Source organism: Emys orbicularis, chromosome 7 (genome assembly GCF_028017835.1).
Source record: "Emys orbicularis isolate rEmyOrb1 chromosome 7, rEmyOrb1.hap1, whole genome shotgun sequence".
In the NCBI taxonomy this organism is placed as follows: Eukaryota; Metazoa; Chordata; order Testudines; family Emydidae; genus Emys; species Emys orbicularis.
Genome location: NC_088689.1, coordinates 97731305 through 97753426, shown reverse-complemented (window position 1 = coordinate 97753426; position 22122 = coordinate 97731305). Strand labels below are relative to the sequence as shown.

The following is a 22122-nucleotide window of genomic DNA, read 5'->3' as shown; positions in this document are numbered from 1 at the left end:
CCCCGATCTTCCCTACCAGAAAGCACTTCCAACGGAAGTGCCCCATCTAGCGATCTCTTCTACCGGAAGTGGCGTGACGCCTCTATAACTTCCGCCGGACGTGGTCCGTTCCGTTACCATTCCCCCAACGTAGGTGGGGCTAATTGGAATATGCCGTATTGTAGCATAGGGGTTGACACCTTATTAATAATCACGAGTGGGGCGCGCTGATTGGTGGAAGAGGGGGCGTGTCTTGCGCAAGGTCCGCGGAGAACGGGAGGCGCTGAGCCGCTGGCAGCGGGTCCCTCCGGCTCGGAGCCTCCCCCAGCAGCGGGGGGGGACCCTAATATCTAGATACCCCCGGGGCCGGAACAAGTAGAGATCCCCCTCCGGCTCCTCCCCCACCTCCGGCCAGGGCAAGTGGGGACCCTGCTTCCCAGCCCAAACACCCCTTCCTGCCCCCCAATCCTAAATACCCTCCCACTTCCCTAAATACCCCCAGCCAGGGCAACAGGAGATCCCTCCCCTGCCCCCTTCCTGCCCGCAGCCCCTGTAGAGCCTCCCCCTAGGCCTGCTCTCTGCAGGTCGAGCTGTTCTCCTCCGGGTGGCTGCAGCTCCCCCATGGCGCTGTACCTGCTGGCCCAGCGTGCCCATGCCCGCCGGCGGAGGCGGGTGCCCCAGGAGCGGGTGTTCAAGCCCCGGATCCAGTTCCTGAACATGCCAGAGGAGCAGGTGATGCGGCGCTACCAGCTCAACCCTGAGATGATCCGAGACCTGTGCCACGCACTGGAGTGTGACCTGCAGCCCTCGACCGGCCGCAGCCATGCTCTCCCTGTTTATGTTAAGGTGACGGCTGCCCTTAACTTCTACACCTCGGGCACCTTTCAGACGCCGGCGGGCGACGCGGCTGGCATCAGCCAGGCCAGCATGTCCCGCTGCGTCTCCCAAGTCACAACTGCCCTGACCCGCCGTGCCAATGCCTACATCCGCTTCCCCTTCCAGCCTCAGCAACAGGCCCGCACCAAAGAGGAGTTCCTGCGCATTGCTGGCTTCCCCAACGTGCTGGGCACGCTGGGCTGCACCCACGTGGCCCTCAAGCCGCCCTCGGATCACGAGAACCTCTACCTCAACCCACTGCGCTTCCACTCCATGAACATGCAGCTGGTGTGCGATGCCCACGGCATGATAACCCATGTGGTGGCCGAGTTCCCCGGCTCTGTGCCGGATGCCCACATCCTCAGCTGTTCCAGCCTCAGGGGCATCTTTGAGGGGCACCAGAACCTGGATGGCTGGCTGCTGGGTGAGCCATGGCCTAGGGGCCCCTCCCTCAGCTGCCCCACCTGCCAATCTCATGCACCTGTGGCACCCCTTACTTGGCTGTCCTCACTCTCCAGTGTCTCCACTGTCCACCACAGAAGTAGGACTCTTATCTCAGCAGAGTAACCTGGATCCCACCCCTAGCCCATCACAGCAGCCCTGCCTGCACCTAGGAGCCAGGGAAGAAATCAAGGCTCCCTTCACCAGCCGTAAACCACAGGCCAAGCTCCCGTGGTGAAATTGCTCAGGGTGGTTTGAACACAGGTTGTGTGGTGAAGGCTCCATGACAGCTGCTGGTCACCTGCATCCTCCACCCCAGCCTGAATTCCCTGCTATGTGCAGGGGGCCCTGAGGGAGTGCCCACCCACCTACCAGATTCTGCTACCTGCCTCAGCCTGCCCTGCCCCTCCCATAGGGGAGTGGGGTACACTGTGTCTTGATAGGCCCTTCCTCCCTCCCTCTTGGAGCATCATGGACACTTGCAACTTCCAAGCAAGAAGAGGGAAGGGCCCCCATTATTCCATTCCCCACTCCCCTGAGCCTGTCAGGGCCCCTGCCCAGAGCCTGATTGGAGTTGGCATCCTATAGAGGGGAGAGGCCCCATCTTAAAGGCTGGAGACTGCCATGGGGATGGGTGGAAGGCCAGGGACAGCCAGCGAGTCAACCTGCATAGCATAACCCCTGTGTCTGGTTCTCCACAGCGGATGGCACCTACCCCCTGAAGCCCTGGCTGCTGACACCTGTGGAGGCAGCAGAGACAGCAGCTGAGCAGCGATACAATGCAGCGCACATGGCCACGCAGGCTGTGGTGGGACGTACAGTGGGGGCATTAAAAGGCCGGTTCCGGTGCCTGGATCAGGCAGGGGGGGTGCTCCAGTACAGCCCCCTCAAGGTCTGCCACATCTTTGTGGCTTGCTGTGTCCTGCACAACATGGCTGTGGGGCGGGGCATTGCCATGCCTGAGGGGGTGGAGCCGGGTGCCAGGCTACCTGACCAGGCTTCTCCCCACCCTGAGCCCCTCTCCCAGGAGGCCCAGTGCCTGCGGCAAGAGCTCATCACCAGCTACTTCAGCTGAGGGGCACCCTGGGCCCCTGACCTACATGCGTGTGGGGGGAGATGGAGGGGTTGGAAGCCAGCCCATAGACGTGTGTGTGGGGGGGGAAGAGTTTGTGGTGGTGGAAGGGCAAAGCTCTCTGGGTTGGACTATAGGCCACAGCCCTACTAGAGCCAGCCCCGTTTCCCTCCCAGCCCTTTGGACTGGTGGGGAGCACATACCTTCCCTGAGACAGACAAACAGCAAGAGGCTTTGTTTGTGTGGGACCTATACTCACAGGCAGCAGAGGCTAGGATCCTGCCGCTGCATAGAGCGGACTGGGCTGCTGGAGCCATTTCCCCCAACCCAGCCACCTCCAGGGGAGGAAGCTGGCACTCTAGCAGCACTGGAGAAGGTACAGCGGGCGCGCTCTTGTGTAGCCACACACAGATCATAGGTGGCCCCCTGGCAACTCTTCCCTGCTAGGACATTAAACTGGCTCTTTGGCGCTGGACTGTGCCTGATTTTGAGTTGCGCCTCAAAGGGTGGGGCCCTATCACCCTTTGCTTCCTTCCCAACACACACACACACACACACACACACTCTCTCTCTCTCTCTCACACAACAGGGCCCAGCCCCAGGGTGAGATGCAGCTGCCCAGCATGAGGAGCCCCCTCCCTTCCCCAGTGGACCCCATGAACTGAGGGCTCCATCCACCTCCTGTCCCTCCCCCACCAAGTGAGCCCCAGCCACCTCCTCCCCCAGCAGTGGGCAGGTGAAGAAAAGGCGTTGGTTTATTTCCTGGTTGCTATAAGAACTGGTTACAGGTTGAGTTAAAAAAAACGACAGATTCTCCTCTCTGATCATGTACAAAACCCAGGCCCGGCTGGGGGGGGTGCGGGGGGGAGAGCCGGGCCCAGCTGGGGACATGGGCTCGGGGGGTGGGGGCAGAGCTGTGGCTTGTGGGAAATGAGCAGAGACAGCAGAACCAACACAGGGAAACAAGGAAAGACGAGAAGTAATTGCATTTGGGGAGAGGGGGCAGACGGAGGCCCTGGCTCCCCACTTCAACCTCCCCACGATCCTAACACAAACACCCCAGCCCTGAAGACGATGGGGGAGTTTGTGGAAATAAAAATATATTTAAAAAAAGTGGAAGCCACACCCCTGCTCCTCACACCCCTGGGCTGATCCCTCAGGGGGCTGGGGAAGCCCCAACGGGGACACGTGGAACCAGGCGCTGCAGCCCAGCCTGCCATGTACACAGGCTCTGGAGAAGGGGGAGGTGCGGCTCTGGGAAGAGGGGCTGGGCTCAGTCCTCCAGGATGATGGGTTCACTGGTGCTGGCAGGGTGGGCTGGGGGCCCCGGCACCAGCGGCGCTACCACAGGCCGTATGGGCAGCACTGGCTTCACCTTGAGTGGCAGGTTGGGCCTACGGGCAGCTCGGCGCATCTCCAGGTGGGTGAGAGCCTTGCGCAGCGCCCTGCAGGAGACAGACAGCGGGTCAGAGTGGGACAGCCTGCAAGCAGGGGGGCAGGGCCCCTCCAAATACCCCCCCAGGCAGCTGTAGGTTCAAGCAGGCACAACCCAGATAGCTCCTGCTGCTGCAACACACAGAGCCCTCAGCTCGGTGAGGGGCAGCAAGAATGAGGCCACAGCCCCTGCCCTCCTCCCAGAGGTTGGGGGGTGGGGAGAGAAGAGATGGAATGCCCTCCCCCATTCAAAGACTAATGGGTTGGAGTGGGGGGTGAGACTAAACCCCCCAATTTCCCCCCGTCCAACTGAGAGCTTCGATTCTCCCCCAGTTGGCCTTGGGGTGCTCCCCACCAATCCGCTCCCATTACCAAGTGTCCCCTCTGCCTGTCCCCCCACCTGACATGATTTCCCCCATTGCCTGGTGGGACCTGTCCTCTGTGACCTAGTGACTCCCCTTCCCCCCCATTACCTGGGGCCCCCTCTGCCCCTCACCCCCAAGGTACCTGGTGTCCTTAGTGGCCACGAAGACAACAGGGTTGGGGGCATCAGCTGGGTTCAGCTTCTGACGCTTGACAGCTGGCTGGGCACTCGACCGCATCCCCGAGGTCATGGGCCGGCCATTGGCCGAAAACGGGACCCCGCTCCCTGCCACCTGCACCAATCACAGACCAGAGCCATCAGCTGGGCCTTACCCCCTCCTCTGCATGGACCCCACCCCCTACATCAGTCACAGACCGGAGCCATCAGCTGAGCCCCACCCTCTGTTGGGATCCACTAACCTGACTCCCATGGGGTTGCCTGAGCAGCGCCCCCCTTGGGAAGGGGCTCTGGGGTCCTGGAGCACAGGCAGGAAGTTCTGACAGCGAGCACCCACCCATGGGTGGGGACCCCCTCCCCCGTCACTCATGCCATCGCTGCCCCCCACCCCAGAGTGTGTGCGTAGCACTCACGCTGTCGTATGCCCTCTTGCCCACGATGCCGGCCAGGCCCCGGTTCTGGCTCATTTGGTTCCGGTTTATGGGCGTCTTGGTGCCGCGTGGCGTTTTTGGTTTCAGAGGGGCCTGCGCAGCTGGAAAACCAGACAGCACCATTAGGATCCCACAGCCTAGTTCATCGCCCTCTGCCCCTCCCCAACATCTTAACTCTCCATGCACCCCCACCCCAATATATTAACCAAACAGAGCCCTCCCCCACCACCACTGCACCCCCATGAGGATTCTGCAGGGCTGCACCCCAACCTCCCCTTGGGCATTCCTTAACTTGCACTAACTGGGGGGGCTTCCGGTCGGTGGTGTCCATGGAAATTCCCCTTTAAGTGTATGAGCCCCACATGTGAGATGGGAATCATTTGCCCAGCAGTGCCCGTTGGGGCCACACCAGTGTCCTGCCTGCCCTGTTCCCTCTCCGCACATCTGAGGATATGAAGGGCGGCATGGCCACGACCATCCCTCTGTTCCCTCGTGTGTGCGCCTGCACGGATCTCATCCTAGGTGATTGGCCAGCAGTCCCACCTCCCAGGTGCCATCAGTGGCCCTGAACAGTGATTGGAACATGGCCTTTCTGAACCTGGCCTCTGGGCTTAAAGCCCAGTCTAGGGCACAGCTTTGGACACAGGGCAGCGGGTTACTCCAACGGGAGGGTTCCTGAAACATGCAGAGGAGGCAGCCTGACCTCTGGCTGAAAAAGCTGTGATACCTGGGGAGAGGGAACGCCTGCCATGTGATAACACTGGAATCCACTGGGGAAGCCATTTAGATGGTTAATGCAACCAAAAGGCGGGGAGACTGGTCCTACTAGGTAAGAGAACAGGGCCGTAGAGATCTCTCCAGGGTGGAGCTACTTCTTCCCCCCCCCAGAGGAATTGTATTTAGGAAAGAAAACAGGGAAATTCACTTTCTGGATTCAGTGGGAATCTTAAAACAACTTTAGGAAGTAGTCTTGCCACCCCCTGATCTGGATGAAACATGGTATAATGGAGCCAGGGGACTTGGAGTTTGCCGACGTGCTTGGCTGATGGAATGGCCACCAGAAGAGCCACTTTGAGAGTAAGGTGCTGAAGGGAATATTCAGAGATGGGCTCAGAGGTGGCTACATGAGCCCTGCCAGGCCTTTATTTGGCTTTCTAACTGTTGGAGGAACAGTAGGGGGGAGAATACACCACATGACTGGACTGGGCTGGCATGCTCTAGCTGCTGCAAGGTGGACCTTGACCGAACTGATCTAGAGTCCACAGAGATTCAGATGCAGACCACACAGTCAAGATTTTTGACACCAGGGCTTTCCAGAGAGTCATGGCTACATGATTGCTCCCAGACTGAGGATCTTCTCATTGTGAGAAGTTGGTTCTCCTTGTGGAGGGCTTTCTGCTTGGTAAAATCAGTCCTCAGACTTGCAATGAACAGGCTCTATTGGCAGCCCTTAACCAGCCAACACAAATAGGTAGTTAGATGTTTGCGTCTGGATGGAGAATCTGGCCATGATTCTGAGATACTACATCAGGACAATCTGGTAGCGCTATTGAAGGCAGAGGTGACATCTGAATGAGATCCAGCAACTAGAGAGATGGTTGTAGGCAGTCTCATCTCTCCCAGAGACGATGATTCCCCTATCTGAAGTTGGTCCATCCGAGCACCCCAGCCTGTCCCAGAAGCATCTGGGACTGAGGTATTTGTTGGTGGAAGGATGGAGATGCAGAGCTTCTGTCCACCAGTTTAATGATGGCAGGATATGAATTGGGATGATGACGTGCACATCTGTCTTGTAAGGCAATATACGGACCTGAGCCAGCCCTGTGCTGGGGGAGGCGAAGCCTAGCTAGCAGCAGCATGTCAGAGCAGCTTAAGAGTCGAGGACAGGTTTTCACCATGGCTGATTGATTTAATTTGATGTAGGAGGTCACAGAGTTTAAGCCAGGAGGACCATGAGAGCATCTAGTCTGACCTCCTGTATAGCACAGACTACTCAACCCCACCCAGTTAACTCAGGCTATTGGGCTCAATAACCTGGGTAGACTAAGTATTACAGCCCTCTCGGGACTAAACTAGTATGTGCCACAGGCAGAGACTAGGAGGGAGCAAAGTGCACTACTGCTTGAGGCCCCTGCCATGGCCAATGATTATCTGGGGAAATCTCTCCTCGGGAAGGTACACCACAGATGAACTGGGAATCAGTCAGAGCTACTATGAACCATCCGTGGAGGGATGATTTGCTGGAATTTATCATCAAGACAGGAGAAATTCCAGAAGCCTGGAAGAGGACAAATATAGTACCAATCTATAAAAAGGGATATAAGGACAACCCGGGGAATTACAGACCAGTCAGCTTCAGTAGCCGGAAAGATAATGGAGCAAATAATTAAGGAATCAATTTGCAAACACTTAGAAGATAATAAGGTGATAAGTTACAATCAGCATGGATTTGTCAAGAACAAATCCTGTCAAACCAACCTAATAGTGATCTTTGACAGTGTAACAAGCCTTGTGGATAGTGGGGAAGCGGTAGATGTGGTATATCTTGACTTTAGTAAGGCTTTTGATACCGTTGTGCGTGACCTTCTCATAAACAAACTAGGAAAATACAACCTAGATGGAGCTACAATAAGGTGGGTGCATAACTGGTTGGAAAACTGTTCCCAGAGAGTAGTTATCAGTGGTTCACAGTCAAGCTGGAAGGGCATAATGAGTGGGGTCCCACAGGGATCGGTTCTGGGTCCGGTTCGGTTCATCTTCATCAATGATTTAGATAATGGAATAGAGAGTACACTTATAAAGTTTGCAGACGATACCAAGCTGGGAGGGGTTGCAAGTGCTTTGGAGGATAGGATTGAAATTCAAAATGATCTGGACATCAGGTTTGAAGTAAGTAGGATGAAATTCAGTAATGACAAATGCAAAGTACTCCACTTAGGAAAGAACAATCAGTTGCACACATACAAAATGGGAAATGACTGCCTAGGAAGGAGTACTGCGGAAAGATCTGGGGGGGTCATAGTGGATCATAAGCTAAATATGAGTCAACAATGTAATATTGCAAAAAAGGCAAACATCCTCCTTGGATGTATTAGCAGGAATGTTGTAAGCATGACACGAGAAGTAACTGATAAGGCCTCAGCTGGAATATTGTGTCCAGTTCTGGAAATGTGGACAAATTGGAGAAATTCCAGAGAAGAGCAACAAAATTGATTAAAGGTCTAGAAAACATGACCTATGAGGGAAGATTGAAAAAATTAGGTTTGTTTAGTCTGGAGAAGAGAAGACTGAGGTGGGGACATGATAACAGTTTTCAAGTACATAAAAGGAGGAGGGAGGTAAATTGTTCTCGTTAAGCTCAGAGGATAGGACAAGAGGCAATGGGCTTAAATTGCATCCAGGGAGGTTTAGGTTGGACATTAGGAAAAACTTCCTAACTGTCAGGGTGGTTAAGCACTGGAACAAATTGCCTAGGGAGGTTGTAGAATCTCCGTCATTGGAGGTTTTTAGGAGCAGGTTAGACGCACGCCTGTTAAGGATGGTCTAGTTATTACCTAGTCCTGCCTTGAGTGCAGGGGACTGGACTAGATGACTTAGTAAGTTCCCTTCCAGTTCTATGATAAGGCCGAGTTTCTTGAATAGGCCAAGGACAAAATCTAGGGAGACTTCCTGATGGGGCTGCCTAGACATCCATGCTCTGTCTCTTCAGATGTCTCACCAGGTACTTTGTGAAGACTCTTGGTCCTCTGGAGAGACCAAAGGTCAGCACCTTGCAGTGATAATGGCTGCCCCTACAGACAGAGGCACTTCCATAGCATGATCGCTCTAGCCCACAGGAAGGGCACATCCTGTAAGTCTGGAACCACAAACCAGCCTTGAGCCTGTAACGAAGGGATGAGGGATGCGAGCGTTGCCATCCAGGAAGGTGCAAATGTGCCTGTTCGGTCTTCTCAAGTTGAGGACGGGATGTGGTCCCCCTTTCTTCTTGGAATAAAGAATTATCAGGAGTAGAAACCTCTTCCCTGCTCCTAGGCAAAGCAGGGAGGCCACTTGCAATTGGTTTTCATGAGAAGGGCCCCTGGAGAGGGACAGGAAAGGGGGCAGAGACTGGAACGGGAGTACCCTGGGAGATGACTTATAGTACCCATTGGTCAGTAATTACTCCACTCCACATCAGAGTGAATAAAGGTGGCATCCCAAGATAAGGTTGGGGAGAGCAGCTCTGGATTGTGACTCTTGACCTATGTGTCAAACCTGCTCCCTAGACAATGAAGTTGGGATGGCTAGTGGTGCATGAGAAAACCTAGGCTGCTGCTGCGAGCAGATGGCTGTTCCTTGCCTGATCCGGCTTCCTTCTGTAGGCCGGGGTACGAATGCCCAATGATCGCAGCAGGTCTCTGGAATCCTTCAGGGAATGTAGAGCATGATAGTACAGGCTAAATATCTCTCGAACAGCCAGTCTGAAATGGTATTCTGAAACTCCTTTGGGACACCTGGTGCTTTTAGCCATGTGGTGACTCCCACAGCCATGGATCTAGCCGCATATCCCAAGCATCCATGGCTGCTTGGAGAGATGTTTGCACCAGTGACAGATGTTATTGCCTTTAGCTATTGTCTATCCTCTTAACAAAGTCTACTGATAAAGGGAGCTACTTTCTCCCAAGTTAGAGTCCGACTCAGAATAGTGCTTGGTAATTTGCTATCTGTACCTGGGAAGAGGCAGAGAAATAAGCTTTTCTACCCAAGAGGTCAAGCTTTCCATTCGGGGTTTTGTCTTTCAGAGTAGACATCAGTGGACCAGGCTGTCTCTCTCTCTCTCCTTCCGAGACCACCAGAAATCCAGGGACCAGGTGGGTGTAGAACTTCTCAGCTCCCTTCTGCAGAACTTGATCTCTTTTTTCTCTGCTTGCTTTGAAGTTGGGGTGAAGGTACCCAGGGGCTTCCAGAGATCTGTGACTGGCTCCATTGTGCCCTTCCCAACTGGCATCACCATCCTGCCCAGAGCAGAGATGTCAAACAGTCTGAGGGGTCTTGGATCACTGAGGTCTCAGTTTCTAGGGCATCAGAGTCTGCTCCTGAAATATTCTGTAGGCATCCAGAACAGAGGAGGCCGCTTCATCAGGTGAGACAAGGAGGGATCTATTGGAGAGATTGGGGACACTGCTCCTCAGTTTCAGGACCTGTCTCTCCCTCCTCTGCGGATGTTCTTCCTCATCTCTAACCCTCCAAGCGTCTCACGGCCAAGGGATCTGGGTCGTCTCTCAAGGGGGCCTTGTAGTCAAAGCTGCAGGACAGTGGAACAGTCTTTGCTTGCCAGTGTGCTAGAGGGAGAGCTACTTCTGGAGGATTTTCAGAGCGGAGCCCAGTACGGCCACAGTGAAGAGCTGTAAGAGTGGGGCAGATCAGACCACTGCCATGGAGGTGGGTGTCAGAGGACAGACCAGCGCTCTGAAACAAGTGGTGCTCACTGGAGAGGAACCCTTCCCAGAGCCCGGTACATGGGCAGGAGGAGGTGGTGTGGTCTGGTCTGGAGAGGGAGAGATTTCCTGCGACAGCAGAGTGACCTCTTGGCTGGTGTGTCAAGCTGTTGAAGTTTGTTCCGTGTGTAGCATCCTTGGGACCAGAGAAGTAGCAACTCCCAAAACCAGAAACCACTCGATTCCTTGTCACTTGCCCCTGGATTCTGAGAGGGAGGGGACTGAAGGCCAATGACTTTTCTTAGGCCTCTCAGCACCTCCTGGTTGGTGCCTAAAGCCATGTGTGGTCTGGTGTTCTGGGCAAGTCTGCCTCAGAGTGGAGGATGTGGTACCAGTCTTCAGCACTGGAGCAGCCAGTGATGCCAAGCTGACTTTTGGCAGCTGTGGCTGGCCCATTGGTACCATTTCAGATTCCCCCAATGGTACCGGTCTCAGGAGCTGCATCCCAGCTGCCAGCAGCACTGACTGCCAGGGACTTGAAGTGGAAGGTCTTGTGTGGAGCCTGATATCCGTTCTTCTGGGTTCAAAGTGCCCCGCGACTGCTCCAGAAGCAGCATTTCAGCCGAGTGTCCTTGATTGTCTTGTTGACAAAAAGGACCAGCAGAGAGTGCACCAATCAGATACATGTCTTGCCTAAGCAGACAGTTAAGGGCCATGTCCATGGGAAAGGGGAACAAGCACAGGGTGGGAAGCCTGAGGGCCTTCAATCCATAAAGCACCAAAGAAAAATAAGGAACTTGGGAGAAACGGGGAGGGGATCGTTGAGAAAACTAAGGGAAAAAAGAATTTAAGGGATTAAGGCGACCTACCTACCACTATGAAACATGCTGAGGGCAGCAGGCAGCCATAGCCTGGCTCCATCTTGCTGCCAGGGGCAGCAAGAGGAACTGAGGTACGGTTGCATCCACTCTGCCCTTTATGCCCACAGCCGAGGGCATGCAAGGGCATCCAACCTCATGCAGATGCACCTAGAGTGGGATCCACAGACAAGCACTCAAACACCGTGGAGCAACAGCCCTGTTCAAGTGGAGAGCAGTGCTGTCCGGTCAATGGGGAGGCTGAGGAGTTTCCCCCTTGGAATGGGGGTAAGGCTGGTGTGGGGCATGGGAAGCCAGGCAGGTGTGGGGCTGCAGGCCTCAGTCCTCCCAAGCTGGGCTCTGCCTGCTGTGCCTAGAGCTCCGTGCCCCTGGCCCTTACCCAGCTCCTTGACGATGGTGGCCAGTGGCAGTCGCACCAGGGGGTGAATCTTCAGGGGGGTCTTGGCTGCCTTGGGTAGCCGGATAGAGCCTATGGAGGGAAGCAGAGAGTGGGTGTGAGATGGGGGAGCCCATGGTGCCCTCCCTCCCAGCCCAGCACACGTACACTCAGCCTTGATGGCGTTGGCGTTGATAGGGGCATAGGGGCGCCGGGCAGCACGGCGCGGCTGCAGGATGTCGCGGCACATGCGGCGGGCAATGCGGGTCAGCTTGGTGGTCTGCAGCAGGAAGGTCTGGCGGTTCTTGGCCAGCAGCTTGGCCCGGTTGGCGCTGGTCGTGTAGGGAGAAAGGCTCTGGGCTTCCGGCCTTGACATGTGGCCCCTGGAGTGCGGCTCCTGCGACACAGAAGGGGAGGTGGGTCAGGGCCCAGCATGGGGCACTGGGAGAGCCTGGGGGCAGGGACACAGCCCAGCACAGGTTGGACAGAGGAGCCCAAGGCTCAAGTGCTGGCAGTCCCCAGCTCTCAACCTGTGGGGTATGTACACACCCCGGGACCACGAGGAATGAGGGCCTCCCCAGTGCAGCCTAATACCCCTGCCCCCCCACCTAGCCCCCAACGCAGGCATTAACCATGGAGGGCCGCACCCATGCCCATCCACTCCAGCAGGCATTACCGAGGCACTGCATGCAGCTCCCTGCATTCCTATGCCCCCGGGCAGGGATTGCCACAACACTGTCAGTGCCCTGCATGCCCATCCCCCGGGAGGTGTTACTGTGGTGCTATGCCCCTCAGCCAGCATTACCGTGGCACTGCGGGCGGCTCCCTCCAGCTGTGTCGGGGTCTTCAGCCCCCCGTATTTCTTCCAGTAGATCCAGCAGGAGGCGCAGAGGCGGCACTGCATGTTGGGCGGGCCCCAGGCATACCACTGTGCTGACTGGGTGGCTGAGGGCGAGGAGAGACTGCAGCATTAGGGGGAGGGGACTCCACAGCTGAGCAACCCGCTGACAGGGAGGCCCAGGGATCTGCCCCCCTCCCCCGGGACAAGAACCATGGCAGCAGTCAGGGCCCTCCACCCCCAGGACTGGGCACAGACAACCCCACTCCTTGGAGCCCCACGTCAGCACTCACTGTGGCAGCTCTCACAGGTCAGCCCCTTCTGGAAGCCAGCCCCGTTCATGCCAGGCTTGGAGCCCACCGAGATGATCTGATTGGGGTTAGGTTTAGTGCTGCCAGGGGAGAAGAGACGAGGTCACACCCAACTCCAGCTCCAGCCCACCCACCACCTAGGGGGAGGGCAGGTGGCCTGCTCCCCACAGTGCATGGAACAGGCACCTCTTATCCCAGACCCCACTAGAAGGGGACATAGCCCCTCCCTCAGGCCTAGCCTCCTGTCCTAGCTCCCCCACATGCTCACACTGGGGGCGGGGGGGTGACCCCCCCCCATGCTCACACTAGGCAGGGGTGAGGGCCATACACACACACACACACACACACACAATACTCACTAGGTAGGGATGTAGACCTGCTTCAGTTTGCTATCAGCTTCAGCGGCCTTCAACCTTTTCTGCAAACAGAGACACGGCCTAAGCAGGGGAGGAGATGCAGCCCCCTCACTCACCCCCGGCAGGAGGAAGGCCCAGTCCCAGAGCCCCTCACCTCCCGGGCCCAGCTCACCTGCTGGATGTAGCGGTCGGTGGTTTTCCACATGTAGTAGAACTGCACAATGCTGGCCAAGGACTTCCAGGGCAGCTGCAAGGGCCAGAGAGGTGGTCAGACAGCGCCAGGAGAGCCCCACACACCCAGCCCCAGGAGGCATGGGGTGGGAGGGAGACAGCAGTGCCTCAGCCTCCCATGCCGACCCAAGCCAGTGCAGGATCAGTCTCCAGGGCTCCCAGCCCCTCTCCTGGGTCCATGTCCCCCCAAGATGGAGCAGTCCAGTGTGGGTACCTGGGAGGTTCTTACCACCCCCATAAAGGAAGGCATTAGAGCGGGTCCCAGGCGGATCCATCCCCCCCATCCCCACTCACAAAGTCCTGTCGGATGTCATTGAAGTCCTTGCCGTACTTCTCCAGCGCCTCCTCAAAGAGCATGGCCTCCGAGGCCGACCACTCCTCCATCTCGTCACGACACAGCACTGGGCCCCCCTGGGGCACCAGCGTCGACATGGCCTTGGCCAGGTCATAGCCGTTCCGCTGCAGCGTGTCCATGGCATGGAACTGCAGGGAAAGGGGTGGTCAGCAGGCTGTCGCTCCTGGCTGCCGGGGGACACACGAGCCTCCGAGCCAGCACCCCATGAGAGGAGTGCAATGTTCCCCAGGGGTTACGTCTCTCAACCCTCTGGGCAGGGGGCAACCCGAGCCCCCCAGCCTTGAGTCAGGAGGGTTGAGGCAGCTTCTGAGGCCCCTGTCACATCCAGTGAGTCACCTTGGGCTGTAGGGGCCCCTCCAGGAGCCACTGGGGATAAGGACACCACACAAATGGACTGCAGAACTCAGAAAACACACAGCCTGTTCCCTGCCCCCCCATCTCCTTCTCACCAGTGTGATGTCCCGGGAGGCGGCGGCTGCGCTCATGTGCAGACTGGGCTGCCGGATGGAGCTGCTGCAGTCCAGAGCTCGAGCAAAGGTCCCGACGGCCCTGGGGAGGGACACAGGTTAGCGACAACCCAGAGCCCAAGGGGGCCCCACGTGAACCAAGAGACCCCCTCCCCCCCAAGTCCATTGAACACTGTGCCCCCCCCCAGCTGGCGTCTCACCGAGCCACCACCAAGAATTGGTCGATTTGTCGGTCGGTCAGTGGGTTGTCGGGGTCCCAGACCTTCATCTCCATCTTCTGCTGGTTCCGATTGTCCGACTCGCCTGTGGGGAGGGGACAGTCAGGAAAGACGATACTGCATCTCTTCCCCCATCCAGAGAGAGGCAGGCAAGGTACATGGCTCCTCTAGGGCATTGGGGCCCTCCCCCCGGGACACGGCTGCCCCAGAGAGCGAGGCTGACCTCCCCCAGGCGCACAGATCGGTCCAGGAGACACCCTCCCCCATCACCTTCAGCCAGCCGGTCGGGGATCTCAGCTTGGTACTTGCAGCCAACCCGAATCTCCCCCTGGTCAGCCAGAAGCGTCTTCTGGACAGGGTCAAAGACCAGCGAGTAGAAGAAGCAGTCCTGGGGTAGGGGCAGAGGGGTTAGGCAAGGCACCCCAGCAGACTGGTCTCCCACAACCCTGCCCCACCCAGAAACAGCTCTTCCCATACCCGCAAGAGAGAGCTCTGCCCTGGTTTCAACCCTTCTCACCTGCAGCCAGGCCAGGGGGCAAGTCCTCCTTCCTCCCTGCCCCCAGCCCCGACCAGTTCTAGGGTGCTAAGCCCAGCCCCTCAACCCCTGCAGGCCCAGCCCCTCCACAGGCCCAACTCCTCACCTCCTTCTCCAGGTACTGGCTGAGGATGTCAGTCTCGTTGAGCAGCGTGACGCTGCATTTCCCCCTGCAGGAACCAAGCACAGGTCACATCACAGGCTGGCCCCATGGCTCCCACGCCCCAGATCGGGGCCCTGAGGGATCCCCACATCCCACCAGACCCAGCAGCAGCAGCAGCAGAGTCAGCCCTGCAGAGCTGCTGCCCCGGGCTCACACCCTTCCCTGTGAAACTGGCTTGGTGCTGGACCGCCCCAGAGGAGACAGAGCCAGGAGATGGCAACAGGGAGGCACGAAACCCAGGATAAGGCCCCCCAGGCCGAGGAAGGCCCCTCCCTCAAAAGAGCCCTAGCCCCCGTGCCCAGCAGAGCTCCCCCACGCACCGTATGTGGGTGGCTGGCAGCGACTCAAACTGGCGCGACAGGAAGAGCTCACGATGCTTCAGCTGGTGCCGCTGCTGCTCCGACACCCCCGGCTGCTTCGATTCCTCCTCAAACTCGCCTGCGGCAGGACACGAGGGTCAGGGGCTCCCAGCCACACCACCTCCCCCCCGCCCCCCCCAACACCGAGCCCCCAGCCCCGCCATCTCCCCCCGACAAAGAGCTTCCACAGAGCTCCCAGCCTCCCCACCTCCCCCCAACAAAGAGCCCCCAGCCCCACCACCTCCCACTGACAGAAAGTCCCCACAGAGCCCCCAGCCCCACCACCTCCCCCCAACAGACAGCCCCACAAAGACCTCCCCAACAGAGAGCCCCATGGAGACCCCAGACCCCCCCCACACACACACTTCTCCCTGACAGACAGCCCCACAGAGACCCCAGCCCCTACAGCAAAATCAGACCCCACCCTCCCACATCCCAGCCCCAAGGCTGCTGCTGTCCATCCCTAATCACTCACTGCCCCCAAGTTCCGTCCCCCCCCCCCCCCCCCAGTCCCAGGAGCAAAGCTCTGCTGCTCCCATCACCCACTCTATCCCCCAGGAGCAGAGAGTACTGCCCTACCCCCCATTCAGCCCCCAAGCTGAACCCTCCCCTTCCTACCCCCACCAGTTTCACAGCACACTGCCCTGCCCAGAACAGGGCAAGCCCCAGGCTTAACCATCCCCTCCCTGCCTGGGAGCACCCGTAACCCCCCCGGAGCAGAGCACCTGCATGGGGTTAACCCTCCCCATGCTGAAAAGCAGTGTGTTCCCCTTCCCCAATAACCCCCGGAGCACAGCACCGCCCCAGGTTAACCCTCCCCCGCTGCCCAAGAGCAGAATGCACCCCCCTCAGAACCCTCCCCCTAGCAGAGCACGCTCCCCCCATCCTCAGAGGCCCAACCCCCCTCCCCCTCCAAAGCAGGAAGTGGCCAAGCTGCGCCACCCGCCAAGAAGCTCATTGTTCTCCCAGCCCCACTGTCTCCAGCACTTGGCAGCAGCCCAGTGGGGGACGGCACTGATTCCACCCGGTTCACGTGTTCAGGAAGCCCTGTGGGGTGGGGGCAGGGTAGGCGGGGGCAGCCCCCTGGGACCCAGTCCCACTCCTCGCCCACCCCACTTGGGCAGAGTCAAGGGTGGCCCCCACCGAACAGGCCCGGAAACCCCAAGCCCAGGCGAGCAGCTAGCACAAGCCCCCAACCGGAAGAGCTCCCACGGTCTGTTAACCCTGCACTGCCCATGGCCTCCATGCTGCAGCAGCCTCATACATGAGGGGCTAGGGAGAGCTGGGCAAGCTCCGGCCCCAGCACCCCTCACTCCTGACCCACAGCCCCCTGCTGTGCCAGCCTCTCCCCCCGCCCCGCCTACAGCTCTGCTGGTGCCCCTCACTCCCAATCTGCAACCCCCTGCTACCCCAGCTCTGGACTGGGAAATGAACTAACATTCCCCTCCCCGCCACACACACACCCTAGGCTCGGGTCTCCTCAGTTGTATTTGCTGATTGTGTGTTTGACACCAGTGCTCTTGGGGTGAAAGGTCAAAGTCTCGGCACCTGCAAGACCCTTCACAGATCCTTGGACACTGCCCAGTGCAGGGTGAATAGGCGTGAGACAGGGAGGAGGAGGAGGAGGATGTGGGACCCTGACTGTACTGTGTGCTGGGGGGCTCATCACCCCAGAGACACCTCCTGCCCCATACCACAAATGACAAGGATTAGTGCCACTCTTACCCAGTGCCTGCAGCCTACGGGGAGGGGAAGGAGGAGACAGGGCTGGGGAAGGAGCTGGCAGCTCTCCTAGCCAGGCAAGCAGGGAGCTGCCCAGGGAGGGGCGGGCAGGGTAGCCTTTCACCCACTAGCTCCAGGCGGCAGCAACTCTGTCAGCATGTCTGCCCTGCATCACAGGCACGGGGCCATAATATTCCTCCAATCAGCCCCACCCCACACATGCCCCACTGCCCCCCAACAGCCCCCCACACACATCCCAGTGCCCAAGACCCCACACCTGAGAGAGAGCCACTGCTCCCCAATGACTAGGACTGTCCCCCAACCCTATGCATGCCCCTACTACTTCATCCCCAAAGACAGACCCACCCCCTGCTAGCCTGAGACAGCCTAATAGCCCTCAAGACCTCTACCCCACTCCATGCTCCCCCTGAGACAGACCCCCAGAGGCCCCAGGCCTGCCAGTAGAGCCATGGGGATGGGCCCCAGCACTCACGAGCGTTGCTGTCGGCCAGGCTGTTGAGGCTGCTGGAGATGTCCCGGCGCCGGAAGAGACACACCACCTTGGCCTCCACATTGCCATTGGCTGTCTGGGGATGAGAGCAGGACGCTGCCTGAGAGGAGGGGCTGGCACTGCTGTTCCCCTGGGAGTTGCTCCTCACCACCCCCATGCCCTAGACACAGCACTCGGTGCAGCCTCCCAGCTGGGGCACTGAGGCAACCGCCAGGGGATCCTAGCTCCCTCCCGTACGTACACATGGCAGGCTCAGAGCGGCTGCAGTGTCCCCAGGAGCAACCTTTCAATCTGGCCAACGGGTCCCTCCTGTAGAGGGGGTCTGGCTACAAATCCCCAATGGTGTGTGTCTGTGGGGGTCTGGCTGCAGGTCCCCAGCCTTTGGGGGGGATGTACAGACAGGGTACATCTGGCTGTTGCGCCCAAGCCCAGTAGGAGGGGCGGGGAAGGGGTGTGGGTCTCTGGTGTGAGAGGGGGTACAGATGCCTAGCTCTGGTCCCAAAGCCCAAGGGAGGTGGAGGGGGGTGGGTCTCTGGTGCACGGCTGGTGGGGGTGAGCATACAGGTACCGGCTGTGGTCCTGTGGCCCTAAGGGGTGCATGCAGGACATGTGGTGGAGGGGGTCCCCTGGGTGTGGTCCCATGGCCCCTCACCTTGTTGAGCTCCTCAATGCGCCGGACGAGGTAGGGGTTACTGGAGGAATTCTCAAAATAGACGTAATCTGCAGAGAGAATTGAGACCGAAGACGTCAGAGGGAAATCAGGAGAACAGGCAGGCACCCAGGAAGCACAGGCTGAACCCTCAGAGCCATCACACGAGCCACCTGTCCCCATGGGGGCACACCACCACCTTCAGTCTCCACCCCAGTGCCACCTGCTCCCAATGGGGCATTCATCTCCTCCCCCGTGGGGCTGCCTCACCTAGACTGCCCCAGCTGTTTCATACTCGCCTGCCAAGCACCCTGTGTATCCATGGGGTTTCCTGCCCCCACCCTAGGCCAGGCCCTGAACAGCAGTAGCCAGGCAGCCCCCAAAGGGGGGGTCCCTCTCCCAGTCTCCATCTCACCAGTTAGCACAGCAGCAGGCACCAACACATTCCTCCCATCAGCACCCACTTGCACACATAGGCAACATTGCCCAGGCTGCAGCACCCCAGAGCAGGGGCCAACTTCCTATCCCACCCCCCTTAGCACCCAGACCCCCCCACTGCCACTCCCAGTCACAGCCAGGCACCAGGCAGCGCCCCCCTGCTGGCACCACCTGCCAAACATCTGCACAGACAGGGCCCAGTCTAAGGGCAGCATTGCCAGTGCCTGGTGATAGGTTCCAGCCCGGAGCAGCAAAAGCTAGGCATGGGCAGCATTTACCAGGCTCAGGAGGTAGCTGAGCCACAGTGCCCAGGCAGCGGAACAGCCAGGTACTGGTGTGGGCAAAGCACTGCCAGGATAGGAGGAGATAGCCCCCCACCCAAAGCAGCACAACTGCAAAGGGATCTCAGTGCAAGATATCACACACACACACACACACACACACACACACACACACACACACACACACAGAGTCAGCACAAGGGGAGGACGTTATAAAATAGAGCCACCAGGAAGGAGAGACCCTTCCCCCAAAGTGCCACTCCCCCAACTGCTCTAAAATGAGATGTCCCACAACTGTCCCCACCTCCCAACCAACTGTTCCACACATCATCTCCATAACCAGACCCCCAAACTACCCCACATAACTTACACTCCACAACATCCCCCAACCAGGCCTCCTCCTCCCACAGCCCATAATCCAACCCCAACAGCCCCAAAATTACATACACCTCACCCAGGCCTCCAAACCCACCCCCCCAAACTGCCCCCACATATAACCTGCCCCCCGGCCTCCCCACAACCAGATTCCCCCCAACTCTCCCCCACAAGCACCTCACACCCTACTTGGTCAACTGCCCCAGACACCCCACAAGCAAACTCCTGACCACATATAAACACCTCACTGATCCCCATTCCCCAATCGCTCCCCGACCAGCCATACCCACAGCTCACCAAGTCCTGTACTCCATATAACCAGCCCACCGCCCTGGACCCCATATGGGCCCCACACCCGGTAAATTCCCTTACCCCATGTAACCAAACTCACTGCCCCCCAAAGGATTCCCTCCACCCCATAACCTGCCAGCTCCCACCACAACCTACCTCATCCCCAAATAACCAGCCCATTACCAGCCCAACCCACCAGCCAGAACCCCAAGTGCCCTATTTCCCCACAGTACCTGAACTTCTTCACACCATGCCACCAGCTCACTACACCAGACTCCCCTGCCCCCACATAACTAGCCCATCATCCCTTACCCCCATTGTCCACCTCCCCCCCACAACCTGATCCCCCCAACTGCCCCATGCCCTCCAGAGCCTGTGAACACCCCATACCTGATGAAAGCACCTCCCTATCCCACAGCGCTCCCACCCTATCACAACCCCCCAACCCCCACATAACAAACCCGTTGCTCCCCCCCCCACAGCCTGCTCCCTGTGGGTCAGCCCACTCCGCCCGCTCCCCTACCCCGACACAGGGGCGCAGCATGTGGGGGGAGAACAGCCTCTTCCTCTAGAGAACTAAGAGAGCATCCTCCCCGCACCCCCCCCCCCCAATTCGCTAGGGCTGGGGACACACCGCCCCGTCCGGCCCCGCTTCCCCCCACACTGACACCTCCGGCCCAGCCACTGCCCCGCAGCGCCACACTCCCGGGGGCGCCCCAGCCCCGTCTGCCCCGCTCGCTCACTCCCCCAGCCCGCGGCTCCCCACACTCCCCGCCCAGCCGCGCACTGACTCCCCCCCCGGGCCAACCCCGCTCTGTCCAGTTCAGTCCCAGCCGGGGGCAGCCCCGGCCCCGACTCACCCCCCACCCGGTACATATTGGCCGCCATGGCCCCGCCGCGCGATGGGGGAAGGGGGGGGGGTTCCGTCCGGCTTTGCTCGGGCCCTCGCTAGCCCCGCTCCTGGCCGCTCTTCATCTCCTCCCGCTCCGCCGCGCCGCCGCCGCCGCCTCCTCCTCCTCCTCACGCAAGGCCAGGGCCAGGCGGCTTCGGGCGGTTCCGGCCGCGCTTCGGGGGTCTCCGGGAAAGGATCGGGGAGGCTCGGAAATATCCGAGGCGGCTTCGGGCCCAAATCGGGTCTCTCCGGAAACGTTCGTATCTTTCCGGAAGCACCTGGGGAAGCTTCGGGCATCGCCGACGACAGCCTCCCGGCGATCGGGTCCTTCCGGCCAGTGACTCCAGTCCAGATGGCCGGCGCCGGGCAGAACTTCGGGCCTTGCCGGCGATCTTCGGGTAAATACGGAGACTGCAGCATTCGGCTATTTCCGGACAGAGACTGTCCCGCTCGGGCCTTTCCGGAGGGAGACCGCAGCTCTGGGTTTTTAACCCATTCCTCTCCGAGGGGCTCTGCAGCGAGGCTGCCCCTGGAAACAGGGGCAATTCCCAGCAGCCTCAACTGCACCTGGGTTATTTGCATACAGGTACATATGCAAATTTACAGCTGTGCAACCCAAAATACCCACTAATTTACTCCTCATGCCCAGGAATTCACTGATTGCAAGGGGATCCTGCATCCAAAGGTGAGATGCAGCCACCTCTGGAGTGGGGCACCATTGTACTAATTCCAGTGTCCTGCCATGTAGGAATGACAGCGCCCCAGCAGAGAGGCAGAGATGTTCTCTCTGTATCCCACTAGACTTGGGGAGCTAAATCCCTCATTTCTCTCTCCCCACACTCTGGAACCAAAGCCTCGGCACGCTGCCCCCTCCCGGCCGTGTTAACAGTGATCCCTGCACTGCCCCATCCTAACGCAGGCTAACCCCACCCCCTGCTGCCCCTAGCATGCCTTCCTCTCCCCCACCCCAGTGCTGTGGCCCCTGCCCACAGCCTTCTGCCCCCCACCCCCTACCGCTGCTGTGTGCCTGCTCCCCAGCCCTGACAGGAAGGAGACAGGAGCCCAGCCCCTGATGCCAAGGCTTTATTGCTGCCTCTCACAGTGTTCAGCGTCTTGCTGCTCTGGCGCAGCCAGGAATGTAAACGAAGCGGGGAGAGCAGTGTCCTGCTTCTCCAGGCTTGGTCCCAGCGTTGGGGGCAGCCCTCAGACTCCTGGGGGGAGAGAATGCCCCCAGGTGGACAGGCCCCATTGTACACACGTTCTGGGAATGGGGAACCTAGTGAGGGTGGACACAGGACAGCCCCAGCCCTAAAGACGGGCTGCCTCCATTAACACCCACATGGTCCCCCTAACCCATGAGTTCCCCTGCCAGACATCCCCCCTCCCCCCGGCCCTCATGCAATGAGGACTTCAAGGCAAGAGCCCCAATCCCAGCACCCTCCCAGCTGAGCCCCTGGGCCCTGGTGGTGGGAGCTGCCAACAGGCCCTCGGCCCTGCCCCACCACTCTAACCTGTGCTGGGCCCTGAGCAGAATCCAGGCCTGCCCCCCAGTGTTAATGAAGCAGGTCGCATTATTAGCACGCGTTAGTGCCAGGAGGTGAGGGAACCCTCTGGCTGGGCCTGGCTTGCTGGGGTCCATGTGCCACAGCTGTCCAGGCCCACAGGCAATGAGGCTTGGTCCCTGC

At 59.0% G+C, this 22122-nt stretch overlaps 2 protein-coding genes across 3 annotated transcripts; one reads left to right on the top strand and one right to left on the bottom strand.

Annotated features, from left to right (window-relative positions):
• Positions 1 to 261: 261 nt before the first annotated feature.
• LOC135881288 (putative nuclease HARBI1) lies at positions 262 to 2843 on the top strand. Of its 2 annotated transcripts, XM_065407888.1 has the most exons (3): positions 262 to 825; positions 982 to 1279; positions 1998 to 2843. In XM_065407888.1, the coding sequence occupies exons 1-3, from the start codon at positions 601 to 603 to the stop codon at positions 2369 to 2371; spliced, it is 897 nt and encodes a 298-aa protein (XP_065263960.1). In that variant the 5' UTR covers positions 262 to 600; the 3' UTR covers positions 2372 to 2843. The 2 variants fall into 2 exon arrangements, with proteins under 2 accessions (XP_065263960.1, XP_065263959.1); XM_065407887.1 differs by having other exon boundaries at positions 262 to 1279.
• A 414-nt stretch (positions 2844 to 3257) lies between these two features.
• On the bottom strand, positions 3258 to 20433 carry MTA2 (metastasis associated 1 family member 2). Its single transcript, XM_065407468.1, has 18 exons — positions 20406 to 20433; positions 18164 to 18231; positions 17494 to 17587; positions 15240 to 15357; positions 14863 to 14926; positions 14492 to 14609; positions 14204 to 14306; positions 13986 to 14085; positions 13476 to 13664; positions 13123 to 13197; positions 12954 to 13012; positions 12577 to 12674; positions 12251 to 12390; positions 11614 to 11842; positions 11449 to 11538; positions 4757 to 4875; positions 4310 to 4458; positions 3258 to 3813 (listed from the first exon to the last, which is right to left on the bottom strand). Exons 1-18 carry the CDS (start codon positions 20431 to 20433, stop codon positions 3642 to 3644), a joined length of 2013 nt encoding a protein of 670 aa, XP_065263540.1. The 3' UTR covers positions 3258 to 3641.
• Positions 20434 to 22122: the final 1689 nt, after the last annotated feature.

Bases quoted from the DNA above. Each gene is read 5' to 3' on its own strand.
- LOC135881288 (XM_065407887.1), top strand. From the start codon at position 601: ATGGCGCTGTACCTGCTGGCCCAGCGTGCCCATGCCCGCCGGCGGAGG. The intron at 1,280-1,997 runs GTGAGCCATGGC...GGTTCTCCACAG, and splicing joins CCTGGATGGCTGGCTGCTGG to CGGATGGCACCTACCCCCTG.
- MTA2 (XM_065407468.1), bottom strand. From the start codon at position 20,433: ATGGCGGCCAATATGTACCGGGTGGGGG. The intron at 14,610-14,862 runs GTGAGGAGTTGG...CCCCTACCCCAG, and splicing joins GCCAGTACCTGGAGAAGGAG to GACTGCTTCTTCTACTCGCT. The intron at 14,086-14,203 runs GTGAGACGCCAG...GTCCCTCCCCAG, and splicing joins CAATTCTTGGTGGTGGCTCG to GGCCGTCGGGACCTTTGCTC.